An 11715-nucleotide genomic window follows, 5' to 3' on the forward strand; every position below is an offset into this window, starting at 1 on the left:
ATCTAGAATTTCTAGGAAAACAGATGTATTGACCTTTTAAGGAATTAAGTAGGGGGAGACTTTTGTTGATATTTTCTATTTTATGGTAATTTTGCCAAGAGACTTTCTCTGAAATTCTAAATCTTCTCTTACAAAGCTCTCACATTTCTTCCACCATAGTTTAAATTAGCTATTCCCAGCCATTTAATAAAGTTTATCTTTTAATTACAAGAACTCATTAAATAAATCTATTTCTTGGGAGGTAAGCAGATATTTTATAAATTACGCAATACATTTATAATTGTCTGTTTACGCACTGTCAGAATTGTTTTATGTTTTATAGTTTATATACCAAATTTATTTATAGAGTACATTAGTTTATGATTTTACAGTTCATTGTTTGAGCATAAATTTATTTTTAACGCATAAAGTTTGTTCTTATTTTATATTTATGAAATTAACGTAGCGTTTTAATTTTTAAAACTATAAATCAAAACTTAGAATTTTTAGGAGTTTTCAATAACTTTGTTTTCATTCATAAATTAAATGTCGCATTTAATTTTATAAAAACGTTGTATATAATTTAATAAACAATTTCATATAAATATTGATAATTTATATTCTAATACAAAAAATCAACATCAACTTACATTTTAATTAATTGAAGGAACGAAAAAATACTTCAAATGCAAAAGTTTCATAAAAAAAACCGTATGATTTTATTATGCTCATTAATAAAAACTGTAATAAAAATATATTTTTAAGAATTGGATAATTTGTTAAACGTAATCTATTGTATGAATGTGTTAATAGTACTTAATGTAGTTTTTTTATCAAAATTATATAGGGTTTTGTTGGGCCAATTAACAATTTCAGAATTTGGTTACTTTTAACAAATATTTTTCCTGAATTAAAATTATTAATTTTTGAAAATTTTAATACTGAAACTATAAATGGTGCAGAACGAGGAAGAAGGTGGAAGTTCTATGTGTTGTCTCTTTTATTTATTTTTGTAAAATTATATTAAGTTTTTATGGTCACAAAAATGGACCATATGACCCGCGAAAACCGAATTGTCTCATTTCGTCTATTTCTTTTCTTTCAAATAATAAAATGGTAAATATATTTAAAAAAAATTTGAATAAAAATTATTCCGACCACAATTGCTATAGTTTATCATTTCTTCAAAATATGAATACTACTTCTGTCAATCAACTTAATAATTTTATTTTCCTATTTAAGCACTACAATTTCGATTTTTAAAACCATATAAGTTAAACCGGAACAAGATGAGAAAAATTCTGAACTGATAGTTTTAATATTCTCTTTTAATATATATANCAGGCACAATATATATATATATATAAACATGTTAAAACTTCAATCCACATATTTGAAACTTTTTTAAGGAAAAAAACTTTAAAAACATTGATGAACAGGGTCTGAAAAAACCAGACCATTCTGAATAACTTTTGATTCAATGATCGAATCTTCACTCACTAGCACTCAATCTTAATGGTTTAAAGAGGTGACCTCAAAAATGTTAATTAATTAGTGCAGACAGTATTTTACAGTATTGCTATGTAAATAATACATGGAATGACATTATAAAACTATTGTTCTATGTTTTACTGCTTCACAGCAATACAGAAAATTAAGTAAAATTATATTGCCGAATTATTTTACTACCATCCAAATCCTCCTCTTGTTTACTCCAAAAATAAAGAGCAAAGCAAGAAAATATCAGAAAATACAAAATCTAATATTATATAGCTTTAAAACTAATGCAAAGTAATATTACGGTGAACGCTAGACAATATCAGTTTGCATAGAATCTAATATTATATAATGCAGAGCAAACAGCGACCTCTTGAATCTTTCTAATATTAGAAGTTGTGTAAGATAACGTTAGATTTTACCGATTTTCTGATGTTAGCTAATATTAGGAGCTACTTGGGACGAGATCAGACACTTTTTCGGTATAAACACGTTCCCCATTTTGTCCCCCAAAATTTGAGTCCCTGAGCTGACCAACTTTTAGACCCCTTTATGTTAATTTCACTTTTTTCATATTTTGCTTTTTATTAAAAACTTTTTGAACAAACTTTAAGCGACCATTTTTTCGCGCACTCTGCATTTCTAAATTTGTAATTTTTTATATTTAAGATAAAGAAAAATAGATTTCTTGGGTTAAAACATATTTATGGAACAGCAGACAACTGATGAGTAGCTCTTATGCAATTAGAATTTATAAAATAACTGCAAAAATATCTCTTTCCCTTGATAAAAATTTTTACTTAATATTTTAGGACGAAGATATGGATGGTGAATTGCGTCGACCACGTCGATTGACTCTCACGTCGTCTACCAGCAGAAGATCTAGTCTGAATACAGTACTGTCATCTGCGTCTACAACTCGCCCTCTTGCAACTCCGACTATATCACATCATGGGTTTGTGGTGTCCACTCCGAATCTTAAAGTTCAAGAATCTCCTACATCGCAACAAAGGCCTAGCTTTCTTCAAGTGGCACAGGTATTTAATGTTAATTATTTAAATTATTTTATACGAATCCTACATAATCACTGATCTTAATATATTTTTTGAACCCATATCAGGAATCAAAAAAGTAGTTAAAAAATTATGCGTATTAGGAGCCATGAATAAATATTCGAACAAAAAGAGGGATAAAGAAAACTGGAAGAATCCCTTAAAAGTGAGGTTTAAAAATATCAAAACCAGTTTGATTCCTTTCACATCCTTTCAATTTGCACAGGCAATCAAACATATTTTAATGTGTTTAATATCACCTCCTTCATTCATGATAAGTTAAGCTTTGAAATGCTTTAAACACAAACGAATATTTGGAAGAAGCTTTTGTTTCTCTTTTTTTTTAAGCACATATTTGTGATCCCCAACGAGTATAATTTGTACTACGTAGATTAAAGTCAAAAAACGAAGTGAATAAAGCACAAATCAAGTACAAAAAAAGAAAGATGTAATTATTGTTTCGGTTTCCTAGACAAGAACCTTTCTCGGTGTCTTAACACCTTGTCTTTTGGTGTTAAGACACTGAAGAAGATTCTTACCTAAAGAACCGTAATTATTGTATCTCCTTTTCTGCACTTGATTTGTGCTTATCTTTTTCGTACATTATTCTGAGTTGTTCGTCAAATTTTCAAGTAATCTATACACCGAAGAGCCATTGCGTTATGACCACTCTGCTAATAACATGTAGGACCAACTTTGGCCCTCAAAACTGCTAGCACCTGCCATGGCATTGATTCCACAAGGTGCTGATAGGTAGTCTGAGGTATCTGGTACCAAGCGCTCACCAACTGGTCCTGCAATTAATTTGATTTTCCAAGTAGGACCACAAATGCTCTAATGGATTAAGGTCAGATGAATTTGGGGACCAAGACATGACTTGAAACTCACTGGAATGTTCCTCGAACCAATCCATGACGATTTGACCTTTATGACATGGTGCATTATCCTGTTGGTAAACACCATCCCCCTCAGGAAAAACTGTTGCCATGAATGGGTGAACCTGGTCTGCAACTATGTTCAAGTAGCTTACAGACGTCAGGGATTGTTCTATGGGGATTATGGGTCCTAATGTGCCCCTTGAAAACATTGTTCCTGGGCGAGCACATTGTTATACATGGAGGGTGGTCATAATGTAATGGCACTTCGGTGTATATGCATATGACCTGTTGCAGAATTTTTGCGGACTATTTGTGACCGAACTCTCTAGCACTAATATCGTTCAACAAGATATTTTTAATAACAACAAAAATGCATATTACTAATTTAAAATAACAAAAACGCTGTGCAACAGAATATTTTTACAAAACAAAAAAAAAATTCTTAATTGACTATGTAATATTTTTTTTATTTTAATATTATGGGCGATATTTTCGCATTTTGTTAGGGAGGGGGAGAAGCACTAATTATTTCCTTCATCGCATTTTGTGAATCATCATCATTTTAAAAAAAGTGGTTAAAAATCATGAAACCCGTAGCAGTAATTATACCGAGAAAACAGCTCGACGACGAAATCACGGGAATCGGACTCCTTAAAAAAGGGGTTACTAAAAGGTGTGTTTCGTTTCAAGATTTGATTGTTGTAATAAATAATATCGTTTGAAATATATCGGGATATTTAAAAACCACGTGAAAATCAATATCAATACCTGCCGAAAATACAATCGAAACACTACATGGATTTCCGATACTATCAGCGTAAATTGAGAGCGTCAAAATGTGATTATTTAAATAAATGCGCTATTCCAATTTGACGTAACCAATCAAAGAAGTAAAAAACCAAACTTCAGTTTTACTTCAAGTCCATTTGAAGTAAAAAACCAAAATTATTTACTTCCCAAGAGAAAAATCTTTCTGTAAGAACTCTGTAACGCTCTGCCACAATGTCGCCGTATTTTCGACATTCTGCCCCGGAGTACATTTGTATGATTACATATTAATTATATACTAATATTTTCAGTTCGATTTCTTTTTTACAATTATACTTAACAAACATTTTCAAATATATAGCTCATGTTTTTAAATGTTTGTGACAAAATAAAATTTTGTTTTTAATGTCTTCTATTTCTTTCAGGAACGTTTTGGCAGGCGCAAATCTGATTTCAATTAATGGAACCAAGAGAAAGAAATTATTATTTATCTAATTATTCGTCCATAAAGGAGACAGTGGTACATTTTTGTACAGTATATCATTAGAACCTATTTCAACTAGTCAAACTCCGAACATGTGACCATTACTTTCCCATAACTCTCTATTTATAAGTTGAAACTATACTGAGGCAAGCTGTGCTTGTCTCATCACGTGCAGTACAATTCTTTGGAATATTATTTCAAAGGTATTATTAATCATATTAAAACTATAACTCTGCGCATGCGTGCTTTCATTGCGCGCAAGCAAATAACATAATGTAATATGATGAAAAACATATTTAGATCTGTGTTATGAGATACTAAATACTGTTTTAATTTTATGAAAGGCTATTAGCTATCATATCTATTCAAAAGAGAATAATATTGTATGCGCTTAAGACATTTTAGCTATTATTTTAAAATGCTTTAATACTTGGCAAGTATTCTTATACGAGGATTGTAAATGAAGTAATAGCAACATGCCTGGATAATATTAATGAACATATGAGCCAAACTACATTGCATTTTTTTTCGTTATTATCATCTATACCTATCTACTGTTTTTTTGTACCTTTTGTCAGACATCAGGAAGCCGTAGGTTACCATTGGAAAATTGTGATTTGCCAACGGAACACCCTACAAAATCTGAAAGGCGTTTTTTCAGTATAACAAAAACTCAATCGTGGACTCAAGTCTGATGAGTATGTAGAAAAATGAATGGCCAGCCTGTGCGATGCAAATCTACAGTCTCAGTCTGACCAATAGTAAATGCTTTGACCCATCATGCAACTGTCTTAAGCAATTACACATACTCGCCAGTCAAAATTTCAAGACTACAGAGTTGAACATTAGTAGCCATAAACTCTAAAAATTGGGACGTCTGTTCAACGACGGTAATATAATATAATATGCATCAGATTGTAATACATTTTTGCCAAGGGTAACCTTAATTTCATTCGAAGACAATTGATCATGTTCTAAACATGATTTAGGACAATAGAAACGAAGATGTCCATTTTATCTTCACCCAGCAATTGGTTACTTAAAAGTGACATCATCGTAGGTAAATCGTGGCATTTGTCGAATTCAGAAGCACATCAAGTTTGACACTCACGTGTAACATCACTTTCATGTATCCAAATAAACATGATTTAAATCACATAGCTGATTTACTCCCTTTACTTCTTTTCGAATTGCAAGAACCCAATTACCATTTCTGTTGATGTACTCGCCGACAATGCACTACCTCACTGATCCGATAACGTTGGCGCATACCCGATGTTCTGGAATTTCTGGGCTACGTTGCCAATACTTTATTTAATACCCTCGTGTATCTAGGTATAATCGCACGATTCATAGTCATGCATAAAAACCCATGACATGGGTCTTTTTTAACTACATCTAGTCAATTTTTGAATCTAAGCAATATGATTTTTTAAAAAAAAGGAAAATAAATATATTTTTTTTTACTCTACTGTTTTTATTAAATAAAATATATTATATTATTTAAATACAATGTCTGTAAGCTAAAAGATCTGAATAGGATCCCACTCAGAAAAAAAATCTGGCAAAATTTGCGCACTCTATGGTAATGACATTTCTGGTTAAAAAAAATAATTTTGGTAATAAAACCAAAATATACATTATTTAAACCGTTTATTTGGTAATATTTCCTCTGCTTATATGGTAGCGGTTTATCAGAAATTCCAGTTATCGAAATTATAGTTCTTATTACCTCATATTTAATAAAAAATATAAAACTTAAAAACAAAATTTAACTGAATAAATTGCTTTTATACCATGCTGTAAAACATCATGAAAAAATTACAAAATTTTACCATATTTAAATAACTTTTATCACAAATAATAAAACTTTGTTTTGTTGCAGATCTTACTAAAATCATTAACAAAGCGCTTCGGTAAGAATTGCCTAGTGTTTCATGCACCCATAGAGCCAGAAACACGTAAATTCGGTAAATTTTACCATACTTTTTTTCTCAGTGCAGATTATTATGATATAGAAACGTGACTATTTGATCCATGAACTGATTCAAAAGATCCTGCAAAACATTTTATTTTTGGAGATAGTGTTTGAAATACAGTTCTAGAACGATTCAATATTATGACCAAAAACAAGATCTTAAAAACGCAGGCTGTGCTGTGACCCATTTATTTCTTAAAGACTTTTTATTTTGCATTTTTTTTTCAAGTCACATTATCGTTTGTCAGCTGTATATACATATATATTTGTAAATCTTTGTAAAAATTGCTTAGATGAAATTGAAACAGCTGCTTACTGTGTACATAGTAATTTATTAATATCATCTTAATAAGTATGATTGATTTCAAATATTCATATACAAAGGATGAAATTATTTATAATCATCAATTTTTCAAATGACTTAAAAATCATTTTATTAATTTGCATTAAACTGTATATTTCATCTTAAAAAAAACCCGGCATTATCACTCTTACTTGTTAGTATAACTTCGTTGGTTAAAAGAAATATGTATTTGCAACTATCGTCTTAATTTTATACCTTTTGATTCAATTAATAATTTTTAATAAAATTGAGATTATATACAATTTGAAAATAATTTAAAATTATGTAATTATTAATATGCATTAATTACTGTTTTATTACGTAAAAAACTAACTCTACATTCACTTGTAGCTATCAATGCCATTTTCATATTTGTATAATATTAAATCATTATTTATTAAAAATGATACTGTTAAATTTAATGTGTTCGCAATATATGACTTAATTAAATTATGCATAGTGTTCTCAAAACACCTCCCTCTATTTGCATTTTTTAGCATACTGGCCGGAAATGAATTAATGAGAGATTTATATTGTCTGTATAAATTGAATATTTGATAGAAAAATCCGGTAGTTTAAAAATAATGAATCCTTAAGTTTAAGTTTAATTTAAGGTAGTTTTAAAAAAAAGATTTAAAAAGATTTTAGCTATCTAAATTTTTTCATTTAACTTAATTATCTATACCAACAAAACTTGTGACAACTATTTATCTCTTTTATCTGGCAAATAAACTGGTTTGTAAGATTTAAACTCCCTCTTTAAACTCACACACAACTACAGTGATGGATACAATTTTTATTTGGTTTTAATCAAGTCATTCTTTTCTTTGCTTTCACTTGAATATTAATAATCGATTTATAATATGTTCATTTTTAACAAGTTTTCTTAAAAATTTATTGCAAGGACTATGATTTCAGAACACTCTGAATTTTTTCAATTCTCGCAAACGTAGTGAATTCCTATATCATCTCGTGCTTCATATTTATATTCACAATGCTCACATAATCATCTTTTTTGATAAAACCATGATAAATATACATTCCTATTGGTAGTTGTTAATATTACTTTAAATGAAAACAGAAATCATTCTTTTTAAATTGAACTATGCTAGTGAAGGAAATGTTTTTTAAACGTTGATTAAATAATGATTACCATTTATGAAAAAAATAACATTTCTAGCAAAATATATTTTTTAATGAAAATACTAAAATAAACAGAAAAATATTCATCATAATTAAAATAAGTGAAACATGTTTCATTACATTTATATTCCTATTGTTTTGAAAAATAGATCATACTTAATGAAAGATTTTAATGCATACATTAATAACTACTAGTTATGATACATAATATCACATTTTACCCCATTAATCTTAAATAATTAATTATTCATTATTATTGCATTATTTCAACTAAATTTTATTCGTATATTGTCAAACTTTTATACAAGTTTTCAATATATCTGTAGAACCTTAGACAAAAATTAGAAAATTATATCTGGCTAAACCATCCATCTTTAGTCTATATATTTGAAAGATATGTTGGGGAAAAAACTTGACTGACCCCTTAAAAGAAAGTAGCCTCTCGTAGTATTATGCTTTGAAAGGAAAAAAAAAATGAATCGAATTTGTGGATTACTAAAAACACGTTGTGGCGAATTTCACGTACTATGCCAGACTGGTTTGGAAAACCGTGTCGAGAAAAATGATACGCTATCTATGTGAGATGTCTGCGTTATCGTAATATCGTAAAGATGTCTGTTCATTTAATTGACAATGCTCAGCAAATAGTCGAACATTACCCATAAAGGAATAGTAAACGCGACATAGCAAATTTATTGCTTCCCTCATTTGCGATAACAATTAGTTCAATTTCAAAACACATAATTCAAAATGTCATGAACAAATTAGGAAAAAGTAGTTATAATTACAAAGTAGTTTACAATTCCATAATCGAAAATCATGACTTTGTTACTTAGCATTAAAAAAGTAACAACCTAATGAAAAAATGATACAGCGAATCTCGATATTACGCTGAAAATGTCAAATGATATTGAAACATATAATAAATATTGCTATTAAGTATTTAAATTTTAAAATCAATTACCCGACAGCAAAAATTTATCTAAATGTCGTTGAAATAAAAATCGTTTTTTTTTTTCCTATCAGACATGGTACTACAAAAGGCTACGTAGAGAATGTAAATTTTTGAAAATGATTTTGTAAAAATATCGGCATATGAGAAGCCCAAATAACGGGGACCATAAAATTTACTCAACATGTTGTTTAACACTAGTTAAGAAACTTGGCATACTATAGAATTTTATAATAATTATTCCATATATGTATATTGCATTACCATCCTAATAAAATAATGTTTATCCACTGGTCTGTACATTTTTTTTGCTGCGATTATGCATGTTTTTTTTGAAACATTAAATGATCGACACATTAGCTTAAGATACAAATTATATTATAGTCCTATCAACAACAAACCATACAACACCAAAGCTCTTTCGAACATTTCAGAAATATTTTTCCCTCCAAAACACATATATCGTATTTTCTCTCTGCTCCACACAATTCCATGTGATGTAATCTTGAAAATGATAACACACTCGACCGTGTCCTTACTAGGAAACTATCACATTTTCGCTGATAACTCAAGAAATAGTTCGCAAAAATCGAGTGGAATTTTATATGATGGAAATACAAAATATTAGGAAAATGATAACAAAACGATAATATCGCGATCTCAAAAACACAAGTTATTGAGACCAGGTGAATTCTGCTACCCTTTAATAACCTATAATAAAAATTACGGAAAACCCTTTATCGTTTTAAGCTTTCTTTTAAAAGTACAAAGACTGCTTTGAAAATTGATTGAAATTTTTTAAATTCTCAAGATATTCAAGTCAGAATTTTCCTCATTAGTTACCAAACACGATTCACTACAAAATTATGAAGAAAAAATTATTATTTTTTCTCGCAAGCGCAATATAAAAAAAAACTACTTAATACTCATATCTTCAGTTTTAAACAAACTTTTTTCAAATTTTAAAAAAATAATTTTGTAATTAATTTTTAATTACTCAAAAAGTTTTGTTTAATTTATTGAATACTTTCAATGTTTAGCAAAAAAAAGCAAGACAAAAAAATAGGTTTTTTTGTAAAAATGTCCATATCTCTATAAATATTTAAGATAAGTTCACGAAATTTTATGCAGTAACTGCAAATAACAACTAAAGTAATTTATATAAGTTACAAGTTTATTTCCTTGTTTTTTGGTATAAAGTGTCTGAAAATACTTGTTTTCTTTCTGGTCCCTCAAGCATCTGAAAATGTTAAACCTTATTTCTAAGTAGGAAAAGTCGCATGAACTAAACACCTTTTAAGTTAAAAAAATAATCCTCTTCGTCTTCCTTAAGAAATTTCTTTTTAAAAAATGCCTAAAAGTAAAAGTATCTCTTCCTTTATTGTTGGGTAGTGTGCAGTGCGTCAAAAATAAAGTCGACCCACCCTGAATAACTTTTGATCTAATGATCGGATCTTCACGTTTTTTGACTCAATTTTAATGGCTCGAGTGGTAAAGACGCACGAGGGGTACATGATAAGTACAGACGATATTTTAAATTACGAAATCAGGTACAAAAACGTACTTTCTCTGAATAAACATACCTTTTTTCGTCGGATTCGGATTTCTGACCCTCAAAATACAGGGGATTACTGTGATCTTGAAAATATATTGTCCCAATAGTTTGGTCAAGAGAGCGCTCCAAAAATTAAACCCCTTTAATTTACTTTTTGCGTATTTCTCTGCTCCTCGAGAATTTTTAAGCTAATTGAAAAAATTTTGCACACAATTATGAAATTCGTTAATCCGAAAATTATTCCATGCAAAATAAAACTTTTATTAAATATTTATCATTTTATTTAATAATGGCCGAAAGAATTTTAAATTGTGAAGTATAAAATTTTTTTTATCATTTTCAAGGACATAATTTTACAAGGCAAAATAAAAATTTGAGCAAAATCGGTCGAATAGTTCCTGAAAAATCTAATTTTAAATATCTGACCTTTCTAAAATTCTCCAGATATATTGAAATACGCAAAAAGTAAAACTAACATTAAGGGGTCCAAACCTTGGCTCGCTCTTCTGACCAAACTATTAGAACCATATTTCCCAGACTGCGGCTACCCCTATCAGGGTTCCCACTCTATGATGAGATTGAAATTCAAGGACTTTCCAGGACTTTTCAAGGACCTCAACAAAATTTTCAAGGACCTTAATCTAAGACCAATTTTAAAATTTATTCTCTTCTATTTTACTAGAAGCAACAATGCTTGTTGTGGCAATAATTAATTTCAAATATAATACCTAAATGCTTTGCCTATATAGAGAGAGAAGAGAGTATATGTATTATGGACTAAATTTTATATTTTTTTAAAAACAACCCTACTGTTTTTACATATTAATTCACAAAATCATTTTCAGCACAATCTATAACTAATGGTAATGAGGTGTTAATGGTAAAATCCTTTAATCCTGTGTATTTCCATGTGAAGGCTGCATGAAAGACAGAGCTAAATCTTAGGTATTCCATTTTCCATGACTATTCCATAACCCCCTCCTCTCCTCTATTAAACATTGTTTCTGAAATTATTCATCCATAATTTACACAACCTTCTCTAAATGTTATGCAGCAACAATTCTTTCTGAAAATAAAAATTAGAAG

At 29.2% G+C, this 11715-nt stretch overlaps 1 protein-coding gene across 1 annotated transcript in view; it reads left to right on the plus strand.

Annotated features, from left to right (window-relative positions):
* The window catches only part of LOC107441252 (putative diacyglycerol O-acyltransferase MT3172), a 169977-nt gene extending 163853 nt beyond the window's left edge, over positions 1–6124 (plus strand). The window contains exons 7-8 of the mRNA XM_071179990.1: positions 2289–2513; positions 4600–6124. Of these exons, the coding sequence (XP_071036091.1) occupies positions 2289–2513; positions 4600–4635 (261 nt within the window). The 3' untranslated portion in view covers positions 4636–6124. The remainder of the gene's footprint in view (positions 1–2288; positions 2514–4599) is intronic.
* Positions 6125–11715: the final 5591 nt, after the last annotated feature.

Source organism: Parasteatoda tepidariorum, chromosome 4 (genome assembly GCF_043381705.1).
Source record: "Parasteatoda tepidariorum isolate YZ-2023 chromosome 4, CAS_Ptep_4.0, whole genome shotgun sequence".
In the NCBI taxonomy this organism is placed as follows: Eukaryota; Metazoa; Arthropoda; class Arachnida; order Araneae; family Theridiidae; genus Parasteatoda; species Parasteatoda tepidariorum.